The sequence below is a fragment of the Lepidochelys kempii genome, chromosome 1 (genome assembly GCF_965140265.1).
Source record: "Lepidochelys kempii isolate rLepKem1 chromosome 1, rLepKem1.hap2, whole genome shotgun sequence".
In the NCBI taxonomy this organism is placed as follows: domain Eukaryota; kingdom Metazoa; phylum Chordata; order Testudines; family Cheloniidae; genus Lepidochelys; species Lepidochelys kempii.
In genome coordinates this window covers 178095077-178121070 of record NC_133256.1, presented here as the reverse complement: position 1 = coordinate 178121070, position 25994 = coordinate 178095077, and the positions used below count along the sequence as shown (strand labels likewise).

At 43.0% G+C, this 25994-nt stretch overlaps 1 protein-coding gene across 4 annotated transcripts in view; it reads left to right on the top strand.

Moving 5' to 3' along the window:
• ROBO1 (roundabout guidance receptor 1) overlaps window positions 1-25994 on the top strand; it is a 440544-nt gene that overhangs the window by 385009 nt on the left and 29541 nt on the right. For 2 of the 4 annotated variants that reach the window (XM_073303979.1, XM_073303970.1), the window contains exons 17-21: window positions 593-790; window positions 10050-10076; window positions 16948-16990; window positions 20132-20286; window positions 24737-25072. In XM_073303979.1, coding sequence (XP_073160080.1) covers window positions 593-790; window positions 10050-10076; window positions 16948-16990; window positions 20132-20286; window positions 24737-25072 — 759 coding nt within the window. The remainder of the gene's footprint in view (window positions 1-592; window positions 791-10049; window positions 10077-16947; window positions 16991-20131; window positions 20287-24736; window positions 25073-25994) is intronic. The other 2 variants (XM_073303988.1, XM_073303999.1) reach the window with 2 other exon arrangements.

Below are 25994 nucleotides of genomic sequence, written 5' to 3'. Positions count from 1 at the left end.
TAGTGGAATTCTGGAAACAGACTTCTCCAACACATTTCTCCTTAGTTTTCTGTGGTGATTTTGTTGTATTTTATTTTTAAATTTAATCTGAAATAATTTGATTTGTGTTATATTGCAGAAATGATGAAAAATTATTGGCCAAAATTTTTAAACCATGGACTTAGTCAGCCTTCTAAATCCATATTTAGTCACCTAAATAAAAGGGGCCTAATTTTCAGAAGCACTAAGCACCCACAATCCTGCTGAAGTTCACAGGAGTTGGGGCAGGGAGCATCTTTTTCTTCTGTGTTTGTAAAGCACCTAACACAATGGGCTCCTGGTCCATGCCTAAATCTGCTAGGTGCTACAACAGTACACATAATAAGTAATAATAATAGTCGTGTATTACCTCTGAAAATCAGGCCAATTTTATTTGGGTGCCTAAATATGGATTTAAAAGGCCAACTTTAGGTGCCCAGGTTTGAAAATCTGGGCCATAGTATTTTTTAAATCACTGTCTACAATTATTATTACTTAGCAATAATAATAGTACATTTGGTTTTTTGAACTGCACATCCAAATTAATCAGAGATTTTTTTATTCCTTTTTTTAGATTCCCATGGAAACCCTGTGTCACCAGAAGACCAAGTCAGCTTAGCCCAGCAGATTTCAGATGTTGTAAAACAGCCAGCTTTCATTGCTGGCATTGGTGCAGCCTGTTGGATTATTCTTATGGTCTTCAGCATCTGGTTATACCGCCACCGAAAGAAGCGAAATGGACTCACTAGTACTTATGCTGGTATCAGAAAAGGTGCCGAATTACAGCTCTTGATCTGTTAACTGTTGAATGCATATTTACTCGTCTTTTATAACTTTTTAATTAGAAAGATCTCGATCATCTCAGGCCCACTGAATACTTGGGGTGTGTCCATTGAATAATTAGATGGGCTTTGCATCAGATACCCCCAACAGAGAACACATGAAAATGTTGATAATGTAGTACTTGTGAATTTTCATTAAGAACCTTAATCAAAATACCCAGGCTTGCTTTTCATTTGTGTGTGTGTGTGAATGTAGTGCTGACAGCTGTCTATATGTTTACAGAATAGGGTAGCAGCAGGGAAAGTTTCCTCTTCCTGTGCCACATGGTTGACCTGAAAAAAGATTCAACTGGATGGTAGTTCAGTATTTTTTGAGTGCTTGCTCATGTCAGTTCCATTCTAGGTGTGTGTGCGCCTACATGCGCGGCTATCGGAGATAGCCATAGGGTTGGCTGTAGCACCTTCTTGAGTGCCATGCCCAGGCGTCGCTATATTAGGCGCCACCAGCCCTATGCCCTCTCAGTTCCTTCACCTATGGTGATTAGTTAGAGCACCTTTCCTTTGCCTCACAAGGGCGAAGGGTTCTTCTACTTCACTCTTTTAGCCTTAAGGCTTTGTAAATATTTTGTTTACAGTAGTTAATTAATACGTAGTTGTTAAGTAGTGTAGTTAGAGATAGAGTCCCAGCAGGGACTTTGCCCCAGGCAGGGCATGCCCTGGTCTCCGGGTTTTAAGCCCTGTTCTGAATGTAACAGGCCTGTGCCTGTTAGCGACCCCCATAGCAGCTGCCTCAAATGCTTGGGAGAATCACATGTGAAGGAGAAGCGTTGCTTCCGCATCTGTAAGAACTTTCGTCCGAGAACACAGAGTGAGACATCCATTTGAGGGCCCTCCTCAAGGAGGCTGCTGTCCACCCAGGTTCCAAGCTTTCCCAGCCAGACTCTGCCCTGAGTACGTTGGCCTCGGTACACAGCACAACCCCCACCACCGGACTCTACCCAGTATCTCTCCTGGTCACCAGTGCCTAAGAAGAGGTCGAAGAAAAATTACTCCCCAGCACTGAGCAAGATGGGCAAAGAACCCAGTTTTGACTGACAGCCAACACTGGAGCCACATGGGGACACTCCCTCGATGGAGCCTCCTAGTCCCCTGAGGGATCCGCCACCTACTCCAGGGAGTGGTAGGGGACCCAGACTGGTGGCAGTGCCAACGCCTTCCCAGGCTCTCCTGGCGCCCAGAAAGCAAAGGCCTCTACCAGTGCCGCCGGCACCAGGTGTGTCACAGGTCACGACAAAGGCTCCCACTGAGGGCGAGCCAGCTGTAAAGACCCTCCCAGGGGGCAGGGTAACGACACTGGTCTCCATAGACGAGAGAGCGCTTCCCATCTCTGTGCCCCAGGTCTCTGTCTTCTGTGGGACGTGCTATCTCACGAGCACCAGGCTCCTGGTCTCCACCCGCTTGATGTGGGTCTCCTAAAAGAAGGCACCAGTCACCATATCGCCGGCACCAATCATCCTCCTACCAGCTGCCTCCTTCCGCACAGATTCCTGCAGTGGGAGCAGTCTTGATCATGGTACCAATCCCCCTGGCCCTGGCACCAGTTCTCCTACTCGAGGCACCGGTCTCATGCAGAGACGGTTAGTCGTGAGACGCAAGTTTCGACAGCCCCTCCATGACCACTGGAAGGTATTTCCTCTGGTTCAGAAAGGGAATTCAGCCTTTCACTGCAACAGCCCTGGCGCAAGCGGGCACCTGAGGCTGCGTTGACCTCCACACTGCCATTGTGGCAGTAAAGCCAGTGGCTGGCGCAATGGCCCTATTGGAGTGCATGGGGCATGCCTGTGATGTCCATGCCTCAGTCAGTCCATTCCGTGGCCACCACCTCAGAGCAGCAACCAACAGCACTAGTGGCAGTGAGCTCAGTGCGGGTGACGCACTCAGAGGCCGGGGTAGAGGAGCAGCTGCCCACCCTGAAACCCTTTTCCCCCATGAGGGATGACCCCTCGGGACCTCCCCCAGTGACCCAGTTGTTGTCCTTGGATGAGGGGGTGGTGGGCCCCTCCCACGCCAGCCTACCAGACAATTTCAAAGAACATCAGGCCCTGGTTCATAGGGTGGCTACGAACTTGGGCTTGGAAGTGGAGGAGATGGCCAAACAGGTGGACAGCCTGTTCAATGAACTCTTCGGCTCTACCCCCGCCTGTGTTGCACTACCGGTACATGATGGGGTCCTAAAAATAGCAAAAGCCCATAGGCAAACTTCTTCCATCCCTCCCACTTCCAAGAGGGTCAAGAAAAAGTATTTTGTCCCAGCCAAAGGGTTTGAATATTTGTATACTCACCCTCCTCTAGGCTCGCTGGTTGTCTCGGTGGCTAACAAGAAGGACAGATGGGCAAACCCGTTCAACCCCCAAGAATAAAGAGGCCAAAAGGCTGGACCTTTTTGGGAGAAAGATTTATTCGACGGCCAGCCTTCAGTTCCAGGTGGCCAACCACCAGGCTGTCTTAGGGAGGTACCAATTCAACTTATGGGACTCCCTCCATAAATTCAAGGACTCAGCCCAGGAATTTGGGGCCCTGGTGCAGGAGGGTATGATGGCTCAAAGGTGCTCCCTCCAGATGGTATGGGACGCAGCCGTTTCAGCAGCTAGGGTGGTCTCATCAGCAGTGGTCATGAGGCATGGCTTCAGACTGCTGGCCTGTCCCAGGAGATGCAGGCCTCAATCCAGGATCTTCCCTTAAATGGGAATGGTCTCTTCATAGGACAGATTGACATGAGGCTGCATGGACTGACACTCGGGCCATCCTTTGCTCTCTGGGTCTGCATACGCTGTAGTCGGCGAGGAAGCAGTTCCAGCCACCCCTGCTGCCGAGGCCTTCACAGCCTTGACAGGGGAAGGCAAGGAGAAAGAATAGAGACAGGAATTTTGGTCATCATCGCCTTTCCTTCTCCCGCTCCCCTGTGCAACCCGGCCTGTCAAAGCCTCACGGGGGCCAGAAGCACTCATTTTGAGGGTGCACTTAAGAGTGATGCCGCAGTCAACTCCCCTGATCATCCGTCTCGTTCTTTCCTCAACCATCTTCGTCCCTACCATTCTGCCTGGTCGCGGGTCACCTTGGACCACTGAGTGCTAGAGATTGTATCTTGGGGCTACACCCTGCAATTCTGTGTCTCCTCTTCCCCTGTTCCTCTTTAGGGACCCTTATCACGAGCAACTCCTCATTCAAGAGTTCAAAATCCTCATGCAGCTGGGGCAGTGGAGGAGGTCCCCTGGGACATGAGGGGAAAAGGGTTCTACTCCCATTATTTACTAATTCCAAAAGCAAAAGCAGGCTGTAAGGCCCATTCTGGACCTGCGGCGCTTCAACAAATCACTCAAAAAGTTGAAGTTCTGCATGGTCTCCCTGACCTCCATCATCCTCTCCCTGGATCTGGGAGACTGGTACACTGCCCTCGATCTGAAGGATGCCTATTTCCATATCTCCATCTTCCAAGGTCACAGATGATTCCTCCGTTTTGTGACAGATGGGCACCATTTCCAGTTCACAGTGCTGCCATTTGGCCTCTTGTCTGCCCTGAGGGTGTTTACAATATGTATGCCACCAGTGGCCGCTTACCTCAGGCTTCGAGTGGTTCAGGACTACCCATATCACGATGACTGGCTCATCAAGGGCAGATCTGGGGAACAGGTGCAAAGGAGCCTCGATCTGATTCATTCCACCTGCCACGACCTGGGCCTGTTGGTAAATAAAAAGAAATCATCTAAAGGCCAGTGCAACGAAAAGCGTTCATTGGAGCGGTTCTTGATGCCACACAAGCCAGAGCCTTCCTTCCAGAGGTGCGTTTCCAGGCCATATCAGACATGATTTCCCACGTGAGACACTAGCCGCTCACCACTGCTCACACCTGCCTGCGGTTGTTGGGCCACATGGCCGCATGTATTTACGTGGTCCAGCATGTCCAGCTCCAGCCAATGCAAGCACGGTTGGCGTTGGTCTACATCGCCAACAGACACAATCTAGACTGGGTGGTCAGGGTGCCAGTTCACATCTGATCATCCCTGGATTGGTGGTTGAGCCCCGAATCAGTGTTGGAGGACGTTCCCTTTGCAGCCCTGCCCCATAGCTGACCCTGGTTTCTGATGCCTCAGACCTGGGCTAGGGAGCTCACCTGGGCGAGCTCAGCACGCAAGTCCACTGGTCACGGGACAATCTGTCGCTCCACATAAACGTCAGGGACCTCAAAGCGGTTCGCCTGGCCTGCCAGGCTTTCCTGCCTTATGTGAAGGGCAAGGTGGTACAAATCCTGATGGACAATCCTGCATAAATGTATTACATCAACAGACAGGGTGGAGCCAGGTCATCGGCCCTTTGCCACAAAGCTCTGTACCTGTGGGGCTTCTGTGTGTGGCATGCTGTCCATCTGGTGGCCACACATCTGCCTGGAGCCAAGAACATGGTAGCAGATCGCCTCAGCAGGACCTTCTCATCTTGCCACGAGTGGTTGCTCCACCCAGAGGTGGTCAGTGTGATCTTTCGGAGGTGAGGGAATCCCCAGGTGGATCTGTTCGAGTCCCATCAGAACTGGAAATGCCACGTGTTTTGCTTGTTCCAGGGATTGGACAGTGCATCCCCATCAGACGCCTTTCTGCTTCCATGGTGAGGGGCTCTGATGTATACCTTCCCACTGGTGCTGCTAATCCACAAGGTCCTTATGCAGATCAAACAGGACAAAGTGAAAGTGATCCTGATAGCTCCTGCGTGACCTCAGCAGCACTGGTTCGGCACGCTTATGGACCTTTCAGTAGCCGCTACCTCTCTGGTCGGACCCGCTGTCGCAGAACCCCGGGAGTCTTCTGCATGCGAACCTGGTGGCACCGCACTTGACAGTGTGCCTTCCGCATGGCTAAATGCGGAAGAACAGGAATACTCGGCCCAGGTCCAACAGGTCTTGTTGGGTAGCAGAAAGTCCTTCACCAGAGCAACCTACTCTTCCTACTCCAAGTGGAAGAGATTCAGGTGCTGGGCCTTGGACCGAAGTATCCGGGCTGAGCAGGCCTCACTGCAGGTGATCCTGGACTATCTTCTACACCTCAAGCTCCAGGGGTTGTCCCAGTTTTCAATCAAAGTCCACTTGGCCGCAACTTCGGCCATCCACTCTCCGTTCCAGGGCACATCGGTCTTTGCTCATGACATGGCCATCCGGTTTTTGAAAGGTCTGGAGCATCTCTATCCACACGTCAGGGATCCCATCCCTCCCTAGGACCTGAATCTCATACTGTTACGGTTCATGGATAAGGCTGTGTGTCTGTCACACAGGTCTCAGAAATCACAGATTTTGTGACTTTCCGTGACCTCCATGACTTCTGCAGTGGCTAGTGCAGCTGGCTCCAGGACTGCTGAGCCACTCAGGCAGTGGCTGCCCACTCGACTGGGGTGCAGGCTTCGTCAGCAGCCTTCCTGGTCCAGGTGCTGATTCAGGATATCTGCAGGGCCACTACCTGGTCATCTAGCCACACGTTTACATCTCATTATGTGCTCACCCAGCTTGAGACGATGCTGGCAGAGCTGTGTTGTAAGCCACATGACCATGAAGTCTGAACCCGCCACCAGGGATACTGCTTGTGAGTCACCTAGAATGGAATTGACGTGAGCAAACACTCCAAGAGTTAAAAACAGTTACCTACCTTTCGTAACTGTTGTTCTTCAAGATGTGTTGCTCATATCCATTACATGACCCACCCTCCTGCTACTCTGTCGGAGTTGATGGCAAGAAGGAACTGAGAGGGCATAGGGCCGGCAGTCCCTAATATACCGACGCATGAGCACAGCACTCAAGAGTATGCTACAGCCGACCCTATGGATACCGCTAAGGCAAAAATCTCTGACGGGTGCGCACATGGGCATGTGCACACCTAGAATGGAATGGACAAGAACAACATATCTCGAAGATCAACAGTTACGAAAGGTAGGAAACTGTTTTTTCATCCTAGTCAGTCAATTGCCCTCTGCTGAGAATGCTAACAACGTCAGTTATATGTGTTAGTTATAGAGTGCTTTTGTGCGTGCATGTTCCCCCACATTGTGGGTGAGAGGTAAGGTGGCTGTTTGAAGAAGCAGAATTGATGGAAATACATCTTCAAGAGTACTGCCTGCAGCCTGTATTCCAACTCACTGTACATCCAAAATGGCAGTATTGGCTCTAGCTTCCAGCCATGTTCACTTTCATGTTGTTGTTGTTGTTTATGTAGCATCATTAGGTGGGCACAGTGCTTTACAGTTGGACACTGTGACAGAAAATAAACAGAATACCTGTCCAGAAGATCTTCTGGCCTAGGCGTGTGATTTCCATTGACTTCAATAGGCTTTGGATTGATTGGTCCCTAAAGTTACAAGTAGGTACAATACAGTGCAATGCATTACAACTCAAAGCAGTGCCATTTAGGCAATTGCAGTCTAAAGGTCATGGAAGTTGTAATGCCTCTCTCAGAATAGGTGAGTTTCCGGTAGCTTTTTAATGGAAGAGAAGGAGGGCGCTGGATGTTAGATAATTAAAAGACTGAGCCAGGCCTCAAAGGTGGCATGAAAGTGGCACATTTAATTTATTGTTAAAGGTAGGCAAAAGATTGCATCTTCAGTCATTGCAGATGTGAATGTATGCTGGGGATGGGCAGGGAGGCAGATAACACAAACATATTTTTGAAAGATAGTAAATAAGTTATTGCTTTGAAAAAATAGTGATTAAGATGATCAGGCATATGGAAATGGTTTGAGGGGTGGGAGAAATCATATGTAAACACAGGCACGGTGGCCTCTAGCCTAAATACAAACATGGTCTTTTTTTTGAACACCTGTTTCTTACTGTCTTTGAGAAGAGATTGGCTACTATCATTTTAGAAATGGCTCTAGAGAAGAATTCTCTGTTTTCAGCAACACAGAGTCTTTGAGGGCTTCCATGCTATTAAAGCAATAGATTGATTGGCAAAATTTAGGCTTGGTAATTTCAATGGAGATGTAGCCATGGAAATGAGGGTTGAATTTCACCTTTGATTTTGTTTCTCTGAGAATGTTAAACTGTGAGAGAATTGTATGCCCTAATGTATGAACCTGCTCTTTTTTGTTTTACTAATAGCATGCTGCATACGGTCTTTCCACAAATGCTTTCAAACTAATATCACTATGCTGTTGGCTGAATTTAGGTTAAGGAAAAACCATAACAATATACATTTTAAAATAATAAAAATAATAATATTGGCATTTGGTGGTGTTCCAGTCTGTTGTGGATTATGAATTTCTGTAGAAATACCACATTTATAGTTCTCAGTACTTCGCAGAGGGGAAAAAAGCCTTTGATAGAAACGTTCAGAAAGGTAGGCCTCAAGTCTGTGTTACCAACTGCACTTGAAGTAAAACCAGCATCTTTGGAGAAATAGAAAGCATGAGATAATCTACCACTCTGCAGTATATTGTCATAAATGTTGAATGTGCACACTGAGTAATAGTGAACTTTATTAACTTTTTTTTTTTTTTTTTTTTTTAACATTTAGCTTCAGGCTTGACATCTGTTAAAATACTTCAGTACCCACACATTTACTTATTACACGAGCACTGCTAGGCACCCAGAACTGTTTATTAATGGAAGCTCTAAGAATTAAGTTGTTCTTTGGTTTGCTAGCTGTAAAGATTTCATTTAGTTTGACCTCTTTTCATCTGATCCTCAGTTCCCTAAAAACTAAGCTAGATTTAGTAGTTAGCTCACAGAAAAGTGATGACAAGGACTATTCATCTTTTTCTCTTGTCCTTGTGATTGCAAATTAATGTGGAGACATTTCGTTCTTCCTTGAATAGCTCTGGTTTTAAATGCACCTTTTTTTTTAAATGAAAGCTTGTTACTATGGCCCTGTATTTTTGAATGTAGCTAAATTACACTATGTGAAAAGGCCTAGCTGAAAGAAAACACAATAGAATTCCTGAGATAAAGACAGCTGTGCTACAAATTAAGCCTGCAACGGGCAAAAATGCTCAGAGGTTTTCCGGTTTTATTCAATGTCACGTGCTTGGAAATAAATTGGCTTAGGAAGCAAAAAACATACAGCACACTCTAACTAATACATTTGGGTCCCAAAGAAACTCTGTGAATTCTAAAAAGAGAATTGAAAAAAGACATCAGAACTATCTGCAATGTAAAATTTATATTAAGCTGTTTGAGCACCTAAATCTCTTATCCAGCACGTTATCTTCATATGGCAGGTCTGCTAACCAAATTCCCATCCTAAGATGTCTTTTAGTGAATATTCTATTGCATCTCTCATGTTTTTCTTTGTCTTCCTTGGAATCAAGAGGAAAACCTTAGCTTTTCTCTACCCATCAAGCATACAGAAACTATATGCCAGAATTCAACAGAAGGGGGAGTATGTCCTGTTGGGGAGAGTAGATGCTAGTGCACTACGCTTGCATTAGAAGCCTTATTGATTCAGTGAAGATTTATAGTGCAGTGAGAGTGAAGGTTTTCAAGGAGTGTTATTGTTCCATTGTTAACCTTTCCTGCTAAAGTCATGGGTTGAAAGGTAGAAAGGAGTTGCAATGGGAGTGCTAGCTCATGTAAATAGTGTGGGGGCGGGGGCGAAGGAATACATTATGATTTTTGTCTATTTCTTCCTTTTCCACAACAGCAAAACAATATTATATTACAGCTGTAACATATTGTAGTGCTGTTGTTATGATGAAGGGTGGGGCATTATTTGGTGAACATACACTAAAACAGTTATTTTGTAGTTCTCTTTGTTTCTTTAAAGGGCTATTGCTCCTTTATTGAATACTTAAGTGTTCCTATTAGTTCAGTGTAATGAGCATCTACTTACTGAACTGTAGATAAGATTCAAGTAAGATCCTGATAAAGCTTGTTAAAGAATTTATCATTCTGTGTTTTGAAATGATTAATAGTGTAGGACTTTTGTTTATATTAGGATTTCCAGCAAAACACAAGATATTAAACTGAGGGTCATTCAGAGGCTAAACCACATTCTGTTCCCCTCTTGAGTGTAGTAAAATGTTACACTTTTCCAAAATGGTACCTGTGAAGACAAGCTTCGTTCTGAAATTTGGTTTTATTCTTCTATCAGTATGACTGAACTACTGGGTTAGTTATTTGTTTTAAGTTCAGCTGTCTGTTTGATTTATACTAATGTGTATGTTTCCCTTTCTCTCTTCAGCTTAATAACCAATTTGTATTTTGTTTTGATTTTTCAGTCCCGTCTTTTACCTTCACACCAACAGGTATATATTTGCACTTTTCCCCCCTCCTTTGTTAGTTTGGCATGTATATGTGATACTGTTTCTGTTTTTCTGATATAACCAGCCCAGCTGTTCTGAAAACAAAATATTAACACAAATTATTTCTAGTGACAGGTATCATTGCAGTATTCTTTAAGATGAAGTAGTTTCCTTATTATTTTTCTTCCATGTATTTTAGAGATTATCACTGCTATGTGTAGTTGAGGTTTTGTCCATTTGTGGATGTCATTTCATATCCTGCAGTTTGACAGTGTATATAAGCCCACCCATAAACTTTCAGTTCTCACCAGATAACATGAGCTCCCATCTTGTAGTGTAGGGATCCAGTAGTGTTGACTCCCGCACTTAGAAGGTAGCCCATTAATGTTAAAGCGGCTACTTATTGGGGGGAGAAGGGGCAGAATTCCACACCAGAGGATCCTGACACAATATCAGGACCCTGGTCGCTACGTGGAAGGAAACCTCTGAATGGCATCTATTGCATATGCTGCAGAAAGAAATGTGGGTGAATCAATAGGGGATACTCTTTCCTCTAAACCAGTGTTGAACCAATGCTCCAGCATGATATTAGAAAGCATTATGTTGTAGGAGTTGCCAACTTTTTGGAAGAGGTGTAAAAGCAGTCTTTGATCATGGTCATTAATGATCTCAGAACATTTTGTTCATACTTATATTTACTTAATTCTGGTTTCCTAGCCAAATTTCAGCCTGGATAATTGTGTTTTGCCTCCCTAAATACCCCAGCCTCCCAGTGTCAACTGGCTGTGCCTTTCTTTGCTTCCTGTCCTGACCTATAATGTTGGCTGTACAGTGTTAACACTGATAGTTAAAAGAGGTTGCATTTCATGTGGAGAATAAGAAAGGATTTGAAATAATTCTCTTTCTTTCGTTCTCTCTCTCTCTCTTTTGGAATTTATAAAATATGCCTATCACATAGGCCCTGATCCAAAGCCCACTAAAGTCAATGGGAATCTTTCCACTGACTACAGTGGGCCTTAGATCAAGCCCATAGTCTTTGAGTACAAGTGCCACGTTTACAACAAAACATACAGTTTAACAACAGCTATTGAATAGCTACTCAGCCAGCCATTAAACTGTGTATACTCCCCTCAGCCATCTCCCTCAGACAAAGACCTGACTGAATACACAGGCCTTTATGCCTTACATGAGAGGTGTGTTCTGAGACTTAATGAGTTAGGGCTACATTCTTAGGCCTTGTCTACATGTCAAGTTTCTGCACAATAAAGCAGCTTTCTGCACTGTAACTCCCAAAGTGTACGCACTGCCAAGCCACTTAGTGCACAGAAACTGCTCAGTTGCAGCGCTGTAAAAAAGCCACCCTGATGAAAGGCATGCATCTTTCTGTGCCGGGGCTACAGCCCCATGGTGCCAGTGTAGACACCCTGGTTGATTACAGCACTGCGATTGGCCTCCAGGAGGTGTCCCACGATGCCTGTTCTCACCTCTCTGGTCATGGGTTTGAACTCTATTGCCCTGCACTCAGCTGACCAACTGTGAGCCCCATCCCTTAAATTCCTTGGGAATTTTGAAAGTTCCCTTCCTGTTTGCCCAGTGACGCGTGCAGTGGTTTCAGTGCATCTTTCCAGGTGGCCATGCCTGCTCCACAGGCGACCCCCACTTGGAGCAATGACGAGCTGCTGGACCTCATCAGCATTTGGGGAGAGGAGGCAGTCCAGTCCCAGCTGCACTCCAGCCTTAGGAATTATGATACCTACGGACAGATTTCACAAAGCATGCGGTTCAGGGTCAAAGTGAAGGAGCGGGAGGCAAACCGCCACCCCGGTGCTGCTCCTACGAGCTGCCGATTCTACAAAGAGCTGGACGCGATATTCGGCGGCGACCCCACCTCCACTGTGAATGCCACTGTGGATACTTCGGTGGCTTGTGTGCCAGCCGAGAGTGGACTGAGCCAGGAGGAGGAAATCTTCGACGATGATGTGGAGGGGGAGGGTACCTAGAGGCAGAGGACGACTCAGAGGTCAGAGATGCATGCAGCCAGGAGCTTTTCTCTATCCCGGAGGAGGCTAGCCAGTCACAGCTGTCAGAGTTTGGCAAAGTGGAAACAGGAGAGGAGGCTCCTGGTAAGTGGCTTTGATTTTGGGAATCGCTGAAGTGAGTTTTTATGGGTACCAGGAGGGTTGCAGAAAGCAGGCTCATGTCTGTATGGTGTGTATACCACCACATGCCTAGTCTGAGTGGCAGAACAGGGTGTTGACTGACTCCCTCACTTCATGGGAATCTGCCTCAGAGATCTCCACAAAACTCTTATGGAGACACTGGGCAAACCGCTGCCGCAGGTTCTTTGGCAGAGCTGCTTTGTTTCTTGCTCCATTAAGGGTAACTTTCTTGCGCTACTCTGCCATTGGTGGTGGTGGTGGACGAGGTGAAGGAACCATTGCTGCACACAGGCGAGCGGCATAAGGGCCAGGGCAGAAGCCTCAGTCTTGGAGAAGACCCTCCCCTGATTCGCTGCTCACCCTCAGCAACAAGATAATCTTCCATAATGAACACAGCCTGTGGAAAATGTGGGGACAGTAATGAGGCCCCCTCTACAGTGCTGGTTCTCCCCAAGAGCCATGTGCCCAGTGTACAGTACGGTCCTGGAAAAGTGATTTTCCCTTTCCCTGCGGTTACTCACCATTTTGGGGGTTTTGTGGCTCGTGTGCTTGCCTGGGGTCAGTCAGTTAGTGACAGGTATGTGAATAGTGGCTGTGTTTTAAATCACTGAATCAATAGTCGGTGTGTTGCAAACAATACTGCTTCTGTAAAACGTTGCATTTTGGCTTCACAGATACGACCTTAGGAGCCCAGCCTCCCTCTTTGTTACGACCGGCTGAACAGCGGCGCAGAATTAGAAAGCGGCCGTGAAAAACTAAAGAGGACTTCCTGTGTGATGTCATGATGCACTCTGCGTCCAAAAAACAACAATTGAAGGAGTGGCGGTACAGTGAGAAGAGGGACCGAAAGGAGAATGTGGTGTGCCAGAACAAAGCCATGGAGCGGTTTTTACACGTTATAAGCAAGCTCCAGGCGCTACTAGCACTGCAAACCGAGCAGCTCCACGCCCACCCTCCCCTACAGCAGCTGTCGCAGAACTCTTTCCCATGCGCCCCCCAGACACCGCCAACGCACTCTTATCAACCTCCTGGCTCCAGTCTGCACCCGTGGCGTTCCACAGTCCAGCACTGCAGACTCCCACTACACACTGCACTCAACACCCATCCCTCTGCAGTTTAGCCCTGCTGAAGTACAGTACCCACTGCACTGTACTCTAAAGGAGAAGATTGGATATGACACCTGAACATACACAAATCTTTAACCATTCCGGGACCTCTCCTCCTCCTGGAACCCTCCCTACTCCCATCCCCCTCAGTGCGTTTTTGTTTTTTTGTTTGTTTTGTGTTTTTTTCTTTGTCTCTCTTCTCCGGTTGTTGTTTTTAAATAAAATAATTGTTTTGGTTTGAAAGCAATCTTTATTCCATTAATTGAAAGCAAACAGAGCCCTGCAAAGCAACAGGCAATTTTCTTAAACCTTCACATTGCATCGTCGGCACCAGTCACAATCACCTCCTAGCATTGCAAGCACTGTACTCCTGAGCATAGCAACAAATATGAGTAGCTTTCAGCTTCAATTTGCTGCCTCAAGGCATCCCTGATTCTTATGGCCCCACACTGCGCCCCTCTAATAGCCCTGGTCTCTGGCTGTTCAAATTCAGCCTCCAGGTGCTGAGCCTCAGCAATCCAGCCCTGAGTGAAGCTTTCACCCTTTTCTTCACAAATATTATGGCGCGTACAGCACGCGGCTATAAGCATAGGAATATTGCTCCCATATAGGCAGCACCAGCAGGCCTTTAAATGGCCAAAAGCACACTCAACAGTCACTCTGCACTTGCTCAGCCTGTTGTTGAACTGCTCCTTGCTGCTGTCAAGGTGCCCTGAGAATGGCTTCATAAGCCACGGCATTAAGGTGCAGGCAGGGTCTCCCAGGATCACAACGGGCATTTCAACTTCCCCTATGGTGATCTTCTGGTCTGGGAAGAAAGTCACTGCTTGCAGCTTCCTGAACAGGCCTGTGTTCCGAAAGATGTGTGTGTCATGCACCTTTCCGGACCAGCCTGTGTTCATGTCTATGAAACACCCATGATGATCCACAAGCGCCTGGTGAACCATTGAGAAATATCCCTTCCAGTGAATGTACTCAGTGGCGAGGTGGTCTGGTGCCAGAATTGGAATATGCGTGCCATCTATCTCCCCTCCAAAGTTGGGGAAGCCCATTTGTGCAGAGCCATCCACAATGTCATGCACGTTGCCCAGAGTCACAGTCTTTTGGAGCAGGATGTGATAAATGGCCCTGCACACTTCCATCAACAGGAGTCCCACGGTCGACTTTCCCACTCCGAACTGGTTAGCAACCGATCAGTAGCAGTCTGGAGTAACCAGCTTCCACAGTGCAATCGCCATGCTCTTCTCCAACGGCAGGACAGCTCTCAATCTCGTGTCCTTGCGCCGCAGGGCTGGGGTGAGCTCATCACACAGTCTCACGAATGCGGCTTTTCTCATCCGAAAGTTCTGCAGCCACTGCTCATCATCCCAGACGTGCATGACGATGTGATCCCACCACTCAGTGCTTGTTTCCCAAGCCCAAAAGCTGTGTTCCACTGTGGTCAGCACCTCCGTCAATGCCACAAGCGATCTCGTGTTGTAGCTACTACATGTGGCGAGATCAATGTTGAACTGCTCTTGCCTTTGTAGTTTAAAGAATAGCTCCACTGCCACTTGTGATGTGTTAGTGAGAGCGAGCAGCATATTGGTCAACAGTGCGGGATCCATTCCTGCAGACCAAAGAGGCAGAGCACACAGTACACAAACTGTTGAAAGATGGCACCAAATGCAGATGGAAGCACAGGGGTTGCTGGGATGTGAAGCAATGCATCACGGGGCATTGGGACAAGACCCAGGATTCCCTGCGACCCCCTCCACCTTCCCACAAATCTTAGCGGCAGAAGAGGAAGAGATGCTCTGTGGGATAGCTGCCCAAAGTGCACCTCTTCAAATACCGCTGCAAGAGCCACAAGCATGAATATTGCGCAGGCAGCTGACAATGTGAACACACAACAGCGGTTTCCCTTCAGCACTCTCTGAGCGGCACTGTAACTCTGCCAGTGAAGACATACCCTTAGTTACATTGAGTAGTATCTTACATCACAACTAGTCCCACTGATTTCACTCACTACTCAACGTGAGGCTAGAACTGGCCCTTAATGTTTGCGCAGTCCTTGGACATCCAGAGTGGAAACACATGCAAATTATTATTATTTAATTAGCCTTACATACAATTTCTAGCACAATCACAGTGCAATATGCTACTGAACCTCTATGGTGTGTTTTAGATTAACTGATAGACATTTTTGCAGTTAGAAATCTAGACATTAAAAGAAAATATTAGAAAATATGGGTATTGCAAGTCATAGCTGCAAATTCAACAACGTAAGGGATTTAGAAGAAGAAATCTGAAATACACAATGTAAAAGATTTTTAAAAATCTTTCCTTTTTCTATACATTAGAGTCTCAATAGTTAGTTCTTTTCAATTTAAATGGTAACAGGCCTTTTTCTGTAGCATTACCTTTAGTAAAAGATTTACCTGTAGCATTGCCTGCTAAGGTTTTAATCCTGTTATTGTAATCACTGCAAGCATTTATCTCTCCCTTGCAGACTCCCAGCTTGGAGTTCTTTTAAAGAGCAGAATTTGGCTGCTTTTTTAAACACATTCCTAGTTAGGAAATGCATAGGTATAGAATCCATCAGAATTTGCAGTGAAGCTAATCTCTTTAACCCTTTGCCTAACCCACTGCAAACTTGAAAATGGCAAATTTATAGCTCTTGAAACTATTGATTTATGCCTCTTAAAAACTAACTTTTAACCATGATGCTTTCTGGAAAATACATGCCATTCATATCAACACACATTTAAAAAAATGAATCTGTATGCATTCTGGCTATATTCCTGTTTATTCTTAGGAAGTGTTAGTACAAAAATTTCCTGCTAATTTCAAACCAGTCAGACAAACTGATTTATGTATTACAATGAATAAATTAAAATTTTAGATTTAAAAAAGTATTAGAAAAAATCCAATTGTAAAATTTTAGAAAATAATACATTTATAAGGACTTTTTAAATATGCATGATGCCTAAGTAGAATACGGTGTCTGTCAGTAAAACATCACACTCCATTTGGCTTTTTATAAGGATGAACATCTGAAAATCACACAGATCTTTAGTACACTGTTAATGTGAAAATACAACATGAGATTTTGCAGTAGGTTGTGATATAATGAACCATCATTTACACTGGAAATAATGTCTGAGCTTCAAAATCTTGGTACCCGCTTAATGTTAGCAAGATGATGATAATGTACAATAAAGCTTTAACATCTTTAGCATCATCTATTCATTCATGAAATAAACAAAGTGACATAAATTCTTCCCTAGAGTAACTTGTTTGAAGTCAGTAGAGTTACATCAGGGATGAATTTAGCCTGATGCATTACACCATTCTTTTCCATGTCTGAGACACAACAATAATTAGGTAGAACTGACATATAAAGGTTTTGTGGGGCTTAAAGTAACACCAGTCAGGTGACCAATGTATCGCGTATGGATTTGCAAATGAAGGAATGACTGTTGAGAGAGTGAAACTCAGTATTAAAACTTAACCAATCAAAATTTAGAGATTTGGTTAGGAGGAAACAAAAAGAGATTTTACAGTGCTATTTAGAAAGTCCAATATGACTATTAAATTATTTTCTGTTTTTATCTCTTCATATTTTAGTAACCTATCAGAGAGGAGGAGAAGCTGTAAGCAGTGGAGGCAGGTAATGACATGGTTTATTTTGCAGACTACAAGTTGGATATAGATAAACTTAGATACATTGAGTACATTTATAAGTGATGGTATAATGACACATTTTAGGCATATAGGTCACTGATTTTACAGATTTCACTGAGAAGATATATGGCTTTTGAAATGTAGCTTTTGGTTCATTTTCAACATTAAATCTTAACCTTTTCAGTTGAGTTGCTTTGTTGATCTGTAGAAAAATGCACCCAAAAACAAACAGCAGAGGGAGCACTTTGACTTCAAAATACAAGGTTTACTGATTTAGCAGATGATTCAGGGAGTTAAAGTAATTAAACTGTGGCATTTATGAAGATTAAGAAATATAGCCGGTTCACAGATACCACAAAAGAAAAAAACATTCATGGGGAAAAACTTGCTGAAGACAGCAGCACACAAGGTGATTGTATTTAATCTTACAGTGAATGCAAAACAGTTAAATCATCACTTGTGAGAGAGAGAAATACATTGATGAAATAAAGAGAAATTGGTAGCTTATTAATAAATAATTCTTTGCTCTCAGAACCTAGTTCAGTTCCAGACTGAGGACATAACTGTAATGTGTTTGCCTGTTTTAGTTTATTGCCGAATGAATGTCAATGGAACACAAAATATCCCCAATTTCCTTCTATGTTTCTTCAGAGGACAGAGCAGCAGTGATGGCAGGGAGGCCATGTCATGCATGTGTCATTTCAATAACACAGCCTGTTTTTTAAATCATGCTCCAGCACACCTTTTCTCAGCATTAGAGTTAAGGTATTGTAGTGAGCCTTTAAATCTCAGCAAACATCTAGATAAATACATTCCCCTCCCTTCTGCTCCGGGCACTGCCCTGTAGTCCTTACCATGCACGAATGTACCAAAATGTGATAGAGATAAAGATTAGACATATGAAGACATGAAGATTAACATTCAGTTTTCTAATATTTTTGAATTGACAAGCCTGTAAATAACTATAGGCCAGATTGTGTGCTGCCCTTGCAGAGGGGTCCTCTCTTTTCCCTTGCATGACTGTTCAACACAATCGCAGTCCTTGCCCTCCCTATGCTAATAAATGTTATTGCATGCCTCTATAGAGCAAAGTAGCTAAAGAGCCATGGGGAGGAGGCAAGGCAGTGTCTCTTCTCCCTTCTGTACTGGCCTGCAGATCTGGTCTGGCACATCAGAGACTATTATGCACATATACACGTTCTGGGAGCAGCACTGAGGAACTGTGTTTCTGTATCATATACAATCTCCCTGACGCTGCCACTGGAGCAGTGTGGCTCTGTGCTGCCCCAGTTTGGTAGCTAAATGCCATAACCTAAAATCTCGCTCATAAAACCTTCCCCCTTTTAGGGCTAGAGGTGCATCATACTTATTTTGATATACGTTCATCTCATCAGTTCAGATTTTACAAGTGATCGAGCCAGGAAATCCTGTCTGTGCCATATGTTCATTTATTTTGCTCACCTGAGCATATAGTATGTTGCACAATACTTTGGAGCATAGGAAACACATTTGATCAATTTTTGAAGTTGTATAGTTTCTGGCATAAAATCTTTACAGACACGGTCCCCCACCCACCCACCCCGACTTACGCAATTGTTCCGTTACAGAAAGCCTTGCATAACTTGAATTTTGCATAAGTCGGAAATGTATACCCGTGCGTTAACGCAAAAATTTCCGCAAATCCTATTTCTGGCTTATGGAACTTTTTCCGTAAGTGAATTTGCGTAACCCGGGTCTTGCATAACCCAGGGAGCGTCTGTACTCTGAATTCCAAACCTTCAGGCTCAGACTCCCACTTTCCCTGCATAAAATATATTTTTAAGGCTTTTGGGAGGCTCAGCATCCTCCCCCATCCTATACAGTGTATAAAAGGTGCTGTCTTCTAACATTCAGAAATAAACGTAACTCAATTTCCAGTTTTAAAGGATTAATATATTTTAGTTAAAAAAGCATTATATCCAATATTTTCACAATAGATACCTATTTTTTCTGAACTCAATGACTGACTTTTGTGCTGTTTACAGTGGTAGCCATTAAAATTTGCCCATTAGGCCTGTGATAAATAGGTATGTTCCTTTTGTTTCTGAAGTCTTCCCCTCTAGTTCTGTATACCTACTGTAGGAAGTAATTTGAACACAGCAATGACTGAGATTACCTAACTTCAAATACTTATTTAGTTATTAGAAGCAATTGTCAGGTTTTTAAGGGTCACTACTGTTTGTGAAGCTTTGTAATATGCACAATGTTGTCAGAATTAAAAACAGTATGTGGGTTGGAGATTCAACAAAACATTCATCAAAGTTTATTTAGTGCTCACTAGAAAACCTGCAATAACTTGGAAACCATGCAACTGGAATATAAATCTTTTAGCTGATGACATGATATATCATCCAATATGCAGCCAACATACAGCAGTGCAGACTTGTGATCTGATTTTCAAAGGTGCTGAGCAGTCACAATTTCTGTGGACTTCAATAGGAGCTGCTTGTGTTTTTTGAGAAATTTTCCAATTTTTCAGTCAGAACACCCCTGTTTTTGTCATTGTTGTTTTCCCTCCTGCCTCTTCCTTTTTTTCCCTTCAACAATCCCCACTTCTTTTTGTTTTGCCATTTCCCCTCCCCATTTTTTCCATGCTGCCTCTGAAAATTGGGGAGAAATTGAAAAACCATACAGTTCAGTTTTCAGATTTTTGATGAAAAATCAGAAAACTTAATAAAATTCTAAATTTTCCACAGAAACATTCTTACCCTTTCTCAACAAGGCCTACTGTTTGTTAATACCCATATGATGATCAAAACATTGTGTTGGTTTCTCTCTTCTGTAATTTACCAAAGAATATCAGCACTTTATGGAAATGTCTGGGAATCATTCCATATACCAATTCTTCTTCTTCTTTCGTAAGGCAAGACAAGTGATTAGCAATGTTCAAAGAACTAAGTCCAGATTAGTGGACATATACCAATTAAAATATATGTTATAACAGAGATTATAGGTATGAATTGCCTAAACCTTTACTACTCACAGTGCAAACTTTTTAATGTTAGACAGCCTTTTGAGGAGAGCATAGGAATCAGTTTAATAACACTGTTCCTTAATTTATGAAATTACCATACTTTGTTTTTTAAAGACCAGGACTTCTAAACATCAGTGAACCTGCCCCTCAACCATGGCTAGCAGATACATGGCCCAACACTGGGAACAACCACAATGACTGCTCCATCAACTGCTGCACCTCAGCCAATGGAAACAGTGATAGCAACCTCACAACGTACAGTCGACCAGGTTAGATACTTTTACTAGTTAACAAGAAGCCTGAATTCTTACAACCAGTCTCATTCATACTTCTACAGAGTTACAGTTTTTGTCCCTTATTATGCATGTTGTAGCAGACTGTGTCCAGAGTTTCATCCAACTGAGGATAGGCCATAAAATGCTATGTGTTGGTGTGACAGCTATGGTATTTGGCCCAGAGGTTGATCCTGGGGTCCTCTAGAGATAAAAGCATGAGCTTTTTGAGCTAAAGAGCCAAGACTCTGTAGCTAGCGGCAGTAACAACTTGTACTGGCATGGAGGAGGACCTGTTTTCACCAGTAGATTACAATACCACATATAATTTTACACTTTGTGTTACGTGCCAGCACAGTTCATTCTGTGTAGCTGCTAAACCTGGTTTGGCTGATTTTCAAGATGGTTTTATTAGCCCAGTTCCTCTTGCTGCTACTCCTATGTTTGTCCTCCAAGTTGCCTCTCCATTATGGTGCCCCCAAAATCACTACACCTTAAACACAAGCTAAATGGGTCTATTAATTGATACAAACCTGGTTTAGTCCATGGAAGACCTAAACTAGGTATGAATGAACTCATTCTAAACCAGGGGTTCCCAAATTTGGTTTGTGGCTTGTTCAGGGTAAGCCCCTGGAGGGCCGTGAGATGCTTTGTTTACCTGAGCGTCCGCAGGTACGGCTGCTCGCAGCTCCCAATGGCCACAGTTCACCGTTCTGGCCAATGGGAGATGCGGGAAGCGGCACGGGCTGGGCCACCACTTCCCGCAGCTCCCATTGGCCGGGAACAGGGAACCGCGGCCACTGGGAGCTGCGAGTGGCTGTACCTGCGGACACTCAGGTAAACAAAGTGTCTTGTGGCCCGCCAGGGGCTTACCCTGAACAAGCCGCGAACCAAGTTTGGGAACCCCTGTTCTAAACAAATAAGAAACAACTTGAATTAGCTCCCCAAATTCAGACTGAACTCAACATTTCTTGTTTTTGAAAAGTCCAAATACATTTAATTTTTGGTGCAGATCTGCACGTCCTAATATTGGCTAGGACCATAGGTAGAAATGCCAACGTGTTACTGGAGAGGTTTTCATGCGTATTCCTGGCTGATGAGAAACAAGAAATGCCTTATCATATCAAAGTCTGCTCATATGAAATTTCCAGTCTACTTTTGCACATTCAAACCTTTTCTTGTTCACTCACTGCTAGGCCAAACTCCTTCATTTGGGTGACTGGGTGTTGTATTTTTTGTTTGTTTGTTTGTCTGTAAAGATTATATTATAGAGAACAACTAATTCTGTTGAATCTGAAAAGCAAAATATAAAAGCAGGGATAAATTGAGGCTCTTGGGAGCAAGGGCAGCACAAGGAGGGCAACAAAAGGATGTCAGTAGCTGAACACTTTAGAGGGAGACATTATGGGTGAATAATGCCTCCTGTTCTCCTGTGGTGCACGCTGGGTGGACTACACTGCAAAGCAGCACTTGCTACACATTTTTAAAAAAAAATGGAACTGACAATCTCTGATCCAATTAGTGCTTGCCAGTGAGTCAGAAGTGGGAATCTTGGGCCACTTCCCTACCCAAGTAGGCACATCCCTCTTTGGGCATGGAGCACTGCCAGTAACCCTGGTTGGCCTTCACTGTTTGCATTCCCCATCACTTTGCAGTCAGGTTATGACTGCCTGCAATGTGGAAGCATTGCAGAGACATGGTGTTCCCTCTAAGTCAAATGTAATTACTGCAAGGACAGCCATAAACTGATGATGGTCATTCATTTAGTCCAATATACAGGGGCTAGTACCAGATGCTTCAGAGGAAGGTATGAGATTTCTAATTAGAGACTTGTGGAATAATGTGCACATGGATTACGTTATTATAAGTAGCTAGATAGGAAGGGGATTTCTGATAATAGAGGGTTCTTTAATCTAGCAGACAAAGTCATAACAAGGTCCAATGGCTGGAAGATGAAGCTAGACAAATTAAGACTAGAAATAAGGCACACATTTTTAATAGTGAGGGTAATAAGCACTGGAACAATTGACTGAGGAATGTGATGGATTCTCTATCACTTTATCGTTAAATCACAGTTATCTCTCTAAATCTAAATCTTTCTAAAATATATGCTTTAGCTCAACTGGAAGTTATGGGCTTGATGCAGGAATCATTTGGTGAAATTCTATGGCCTTTGTTATACAGGAGGTCAGAACTGATTATCATAATGATCCCTTCTGGTCTTAATATCTATGAATCTTCTTAACCCCTTAAGTTTGTAGTTGTCTTATGCCCTGAAGCACAAAGGCTTATGTCTCTTATATATATATAAAAATGTAACTAATTACCCATGTATATTTCTAATATAATCTTATAAGTGTAGTACTGAATAGGAACCTTACTTTATAGGGACAGCTTCTTTGTAAAAGTAGTGAGGAATATAAAATTCACATTTGATAAAATACATTTTCTGTTATATAGGGAAGCTGACATTTGTACAGATAGATACTTTCTAGGAAGACATCCTGATAGGTATAGTTTATGAATGGACCTACAGTAGTATGTACTATATTAATTATTGCCCTTCACAAAAAAATCAGATCCAGCAGAAGAAGAAAGCAACTACAAATATTTTTTAGAATGCCCTTAAAAGAAAATCAAAATAGAGGAGGAGGCATGAGTAATAAAGGATATACGGGAAGGTAACGAAGGAGGCATAAGAAGGCAGAAGTTGCATGAAGAGGAGGAAAGAATGGCAGTATTGCTCTAAGTGATCATGAAAAAAAGTAAAGGGAAAGGCAAAAATGAAAAGATATAAGTAACAAAAGTCAAGAAGTTGAAGAGTATGTAGAGTGATAAATAACAGCTCCATGTGAAAGAAAAATAAATCAAAGGGTAATTTTTTTAAAAAAAATTGAAGCTGAAGGACATGAAGTTTGCAGTGAATAAGTTGTATGTAATGCCATGTAGTGCTCACATCCCTTAACCATTACAATGGGAATGAATGATTTTATTTTTGTATTTTACTGCCTTTACACAGAAAAGTTTTCCTGAAAGAAGTGTAAATGTTAGAAAATGTTTTGGAAAAGTTTACATTTTCATTTCATAGACTCTAGAGGCTAAATCCCAAAATACTTACTTAATTTTTTACTCACTATTTTGGCTGGAGTTTGCCCTGACTAAGGACATTGGGATTCGTCCCTAGGTTACCATGCAGCATTTATATTTCGTTAAAAAAGAGCAACTATCTTCTTGGTAATTATGTAATTATCATTACATATACAAATTGGTAAATGATAACACACATTAATGGTCATTCTGTGCTGGTTTCCTAATAACCCCATATATACAGGTCTGCTAACTCTGTTACTAGCACTCAACACCCTTCTGGTGGATTGGATATAGAGGGGAAACAAATGCTATGAAAGTAATGTCTATGCTAGTCACAGGGAAGCACATGGGGTTCCTGAAGGACAAGTATGCTGACCCAGCATTTAATACCAGAGCTGTGTTCTAGAATTGTGGTTAGAATGTCAGCACAAGCCTGGTAACTGTGAGACAGTCCCTGAGAACTAACTTCTTGGCAAGGTAACTACTAGGAGGGTGAATTCACTTTTATTTATACTGAATAAAGTGCCGGAGGCAATAGTATGTATGATTAATAAGACCTAAAGTAATTATGATTAGCATGTTCTGCAACCCTTCCAAGAATGCTTTCCTATCTTTTTCTTTGAAGCTCACACATGTTGTTGTGCTAGAATCCAGTATTCTATTGAAGTCTTCCTAAACAGGTTCTGAGACCCCTTTCACACTGTACTGTATCTCTTCATTAATTATTTCTATCTCTGTAAAGCCATTGTTTTTTAAAAAAAAACATGCTCAGAAGAATCCATAAATAGCTCTTTTTCTTTTTCTGAAGTCTGACAGGGTTTAAAATGTTGTGAGTTGAATGCGGACATGAGACAGTTGTTTTGTATTTTTGCTCCAACTCTCAAGTGTTTTTATTTAAACACACAAATTGTCCTAAGTATGCTCAATTGTGTTTTTAATTATTAAGATGCCAAAATTGTTTTGAGAATATTGCCCAAAAATTAATATGTTTATATTGCCAACCTAAGAGCAACAGAAAAGATATAAACATTATTGTAGGGACAAATTTAGTAAAACTGAATTTATAGAGAAGCCAAACAGAGGAGTTTACTTTGGATCTGGAGAATTGTATAACATGGAGAAATAGGTGAGAACTAGCAAAATTTTCTGAACCCATGTTTTTGTACAGTAACCTAAAAGGTAAATAAAGTTCAATAGGTTATTTATTTATAAGTTATATTATTACAACCCCATTTCTGCTTCACAGAATCAGGTCATATAGTTGTGCACAAAAATATTTGTAAAGCTTATTGCACATGAAGATATAGCGAGTAACTGAACAGAATGACCTTTTCTTTTTCCTTCCCCCTGTGGTTAGCTGATTGTATAGCAAATTACAACAACCAGCTGGAAAGCAAGCAAACAAACCTGATGCTGCCTGAGTCAACTGTTTATGGTGATGTGGACTTGAGCAACAAAATCAATGAAATGAAAACCTTCAATAGCCCAAATCTAAAGGATGGAAGATTTGTCAACCAACCTGGGCAGCCCACTCCTTATGCAACCACTCAGCTCATCCAGTCAAGCATCAGCAATAATGTTAACAGCAGCAGTGGGGATACAAATGAGAAACACTGGAAACCCTCTGTTCAGCAAAAACAAGAGGTTGCACCTGTACAGTACAACATTATGGAGCAAAACAAATTAAACAAAGGTGAAGAGCTTTTAGCTTTTTTACTCTTGTTTATTCATCAGATGATCGTCAGCCTTCTGGTGGTGGGAGTCCAAAGCTTGTCAGGACTAGTAAACGTAAACCTCTGTGGTGCTTCTAGGCTTTTTCCTTTGTAGATTTAGAAATTCCCAGTAACCAGTGTCAAAGAGTTAATTAGCACTACAATAACCTTCAAAGATTGAATTTATTATCACAAATAACTAGCTGCAACTTTAAAGAGAATTAAATAAAATATATTTTCATGTGGCTTTGTGATTAATTTAAATTTAATAGTAGGTGCTTAATTGGTTAGGACAGAGAATAAAATATCTTTTATTCATAAGACCAATGCATGGTAGTCACATTATATTCTACCTTAAATTTTAAATAGATCAACATTCTTTATCAGTTGTGGATGGAGGCAGGCTAATTAAATCTACATCTTCATGTAAACAAATGGAATTTTTGCACATCAAGCTGTGTAAAATTATATTGTGTTGTACACTGGGGACAGAAATGGACCAATCCAATTAATTTTAGCTTTATACCTAGCAAGCCTCCAACTCACATGTTCAGAGGGAATGCTATGGAAAAAAATTATGGATACTAAATTTCCTTTGTTCTGACTGCAGTTTGTGGGTTCAGAAGCTAAAAATAAATCGATTTCAGTGTAAACTTGAAACATCAGAATGTACTTTTGTGGCCTTAGGGGCACGTTTCTCCAATGTGATGTGTGGGGACTTGGAAGAAATAGGTATGTGATTTCTTGCTAATCTTCAGGCTACCGTGCGACCTGCTTTAATAACCTGATTTGCAAAGCAGTGCCCCTAGGAACTGGATCCATTCTAACTGTGAACTTTTTGAACAGATCGTTGTAACTTGTATGATCACATAGTGATATTGAAAAGATGTCTAGCAAAAAGAC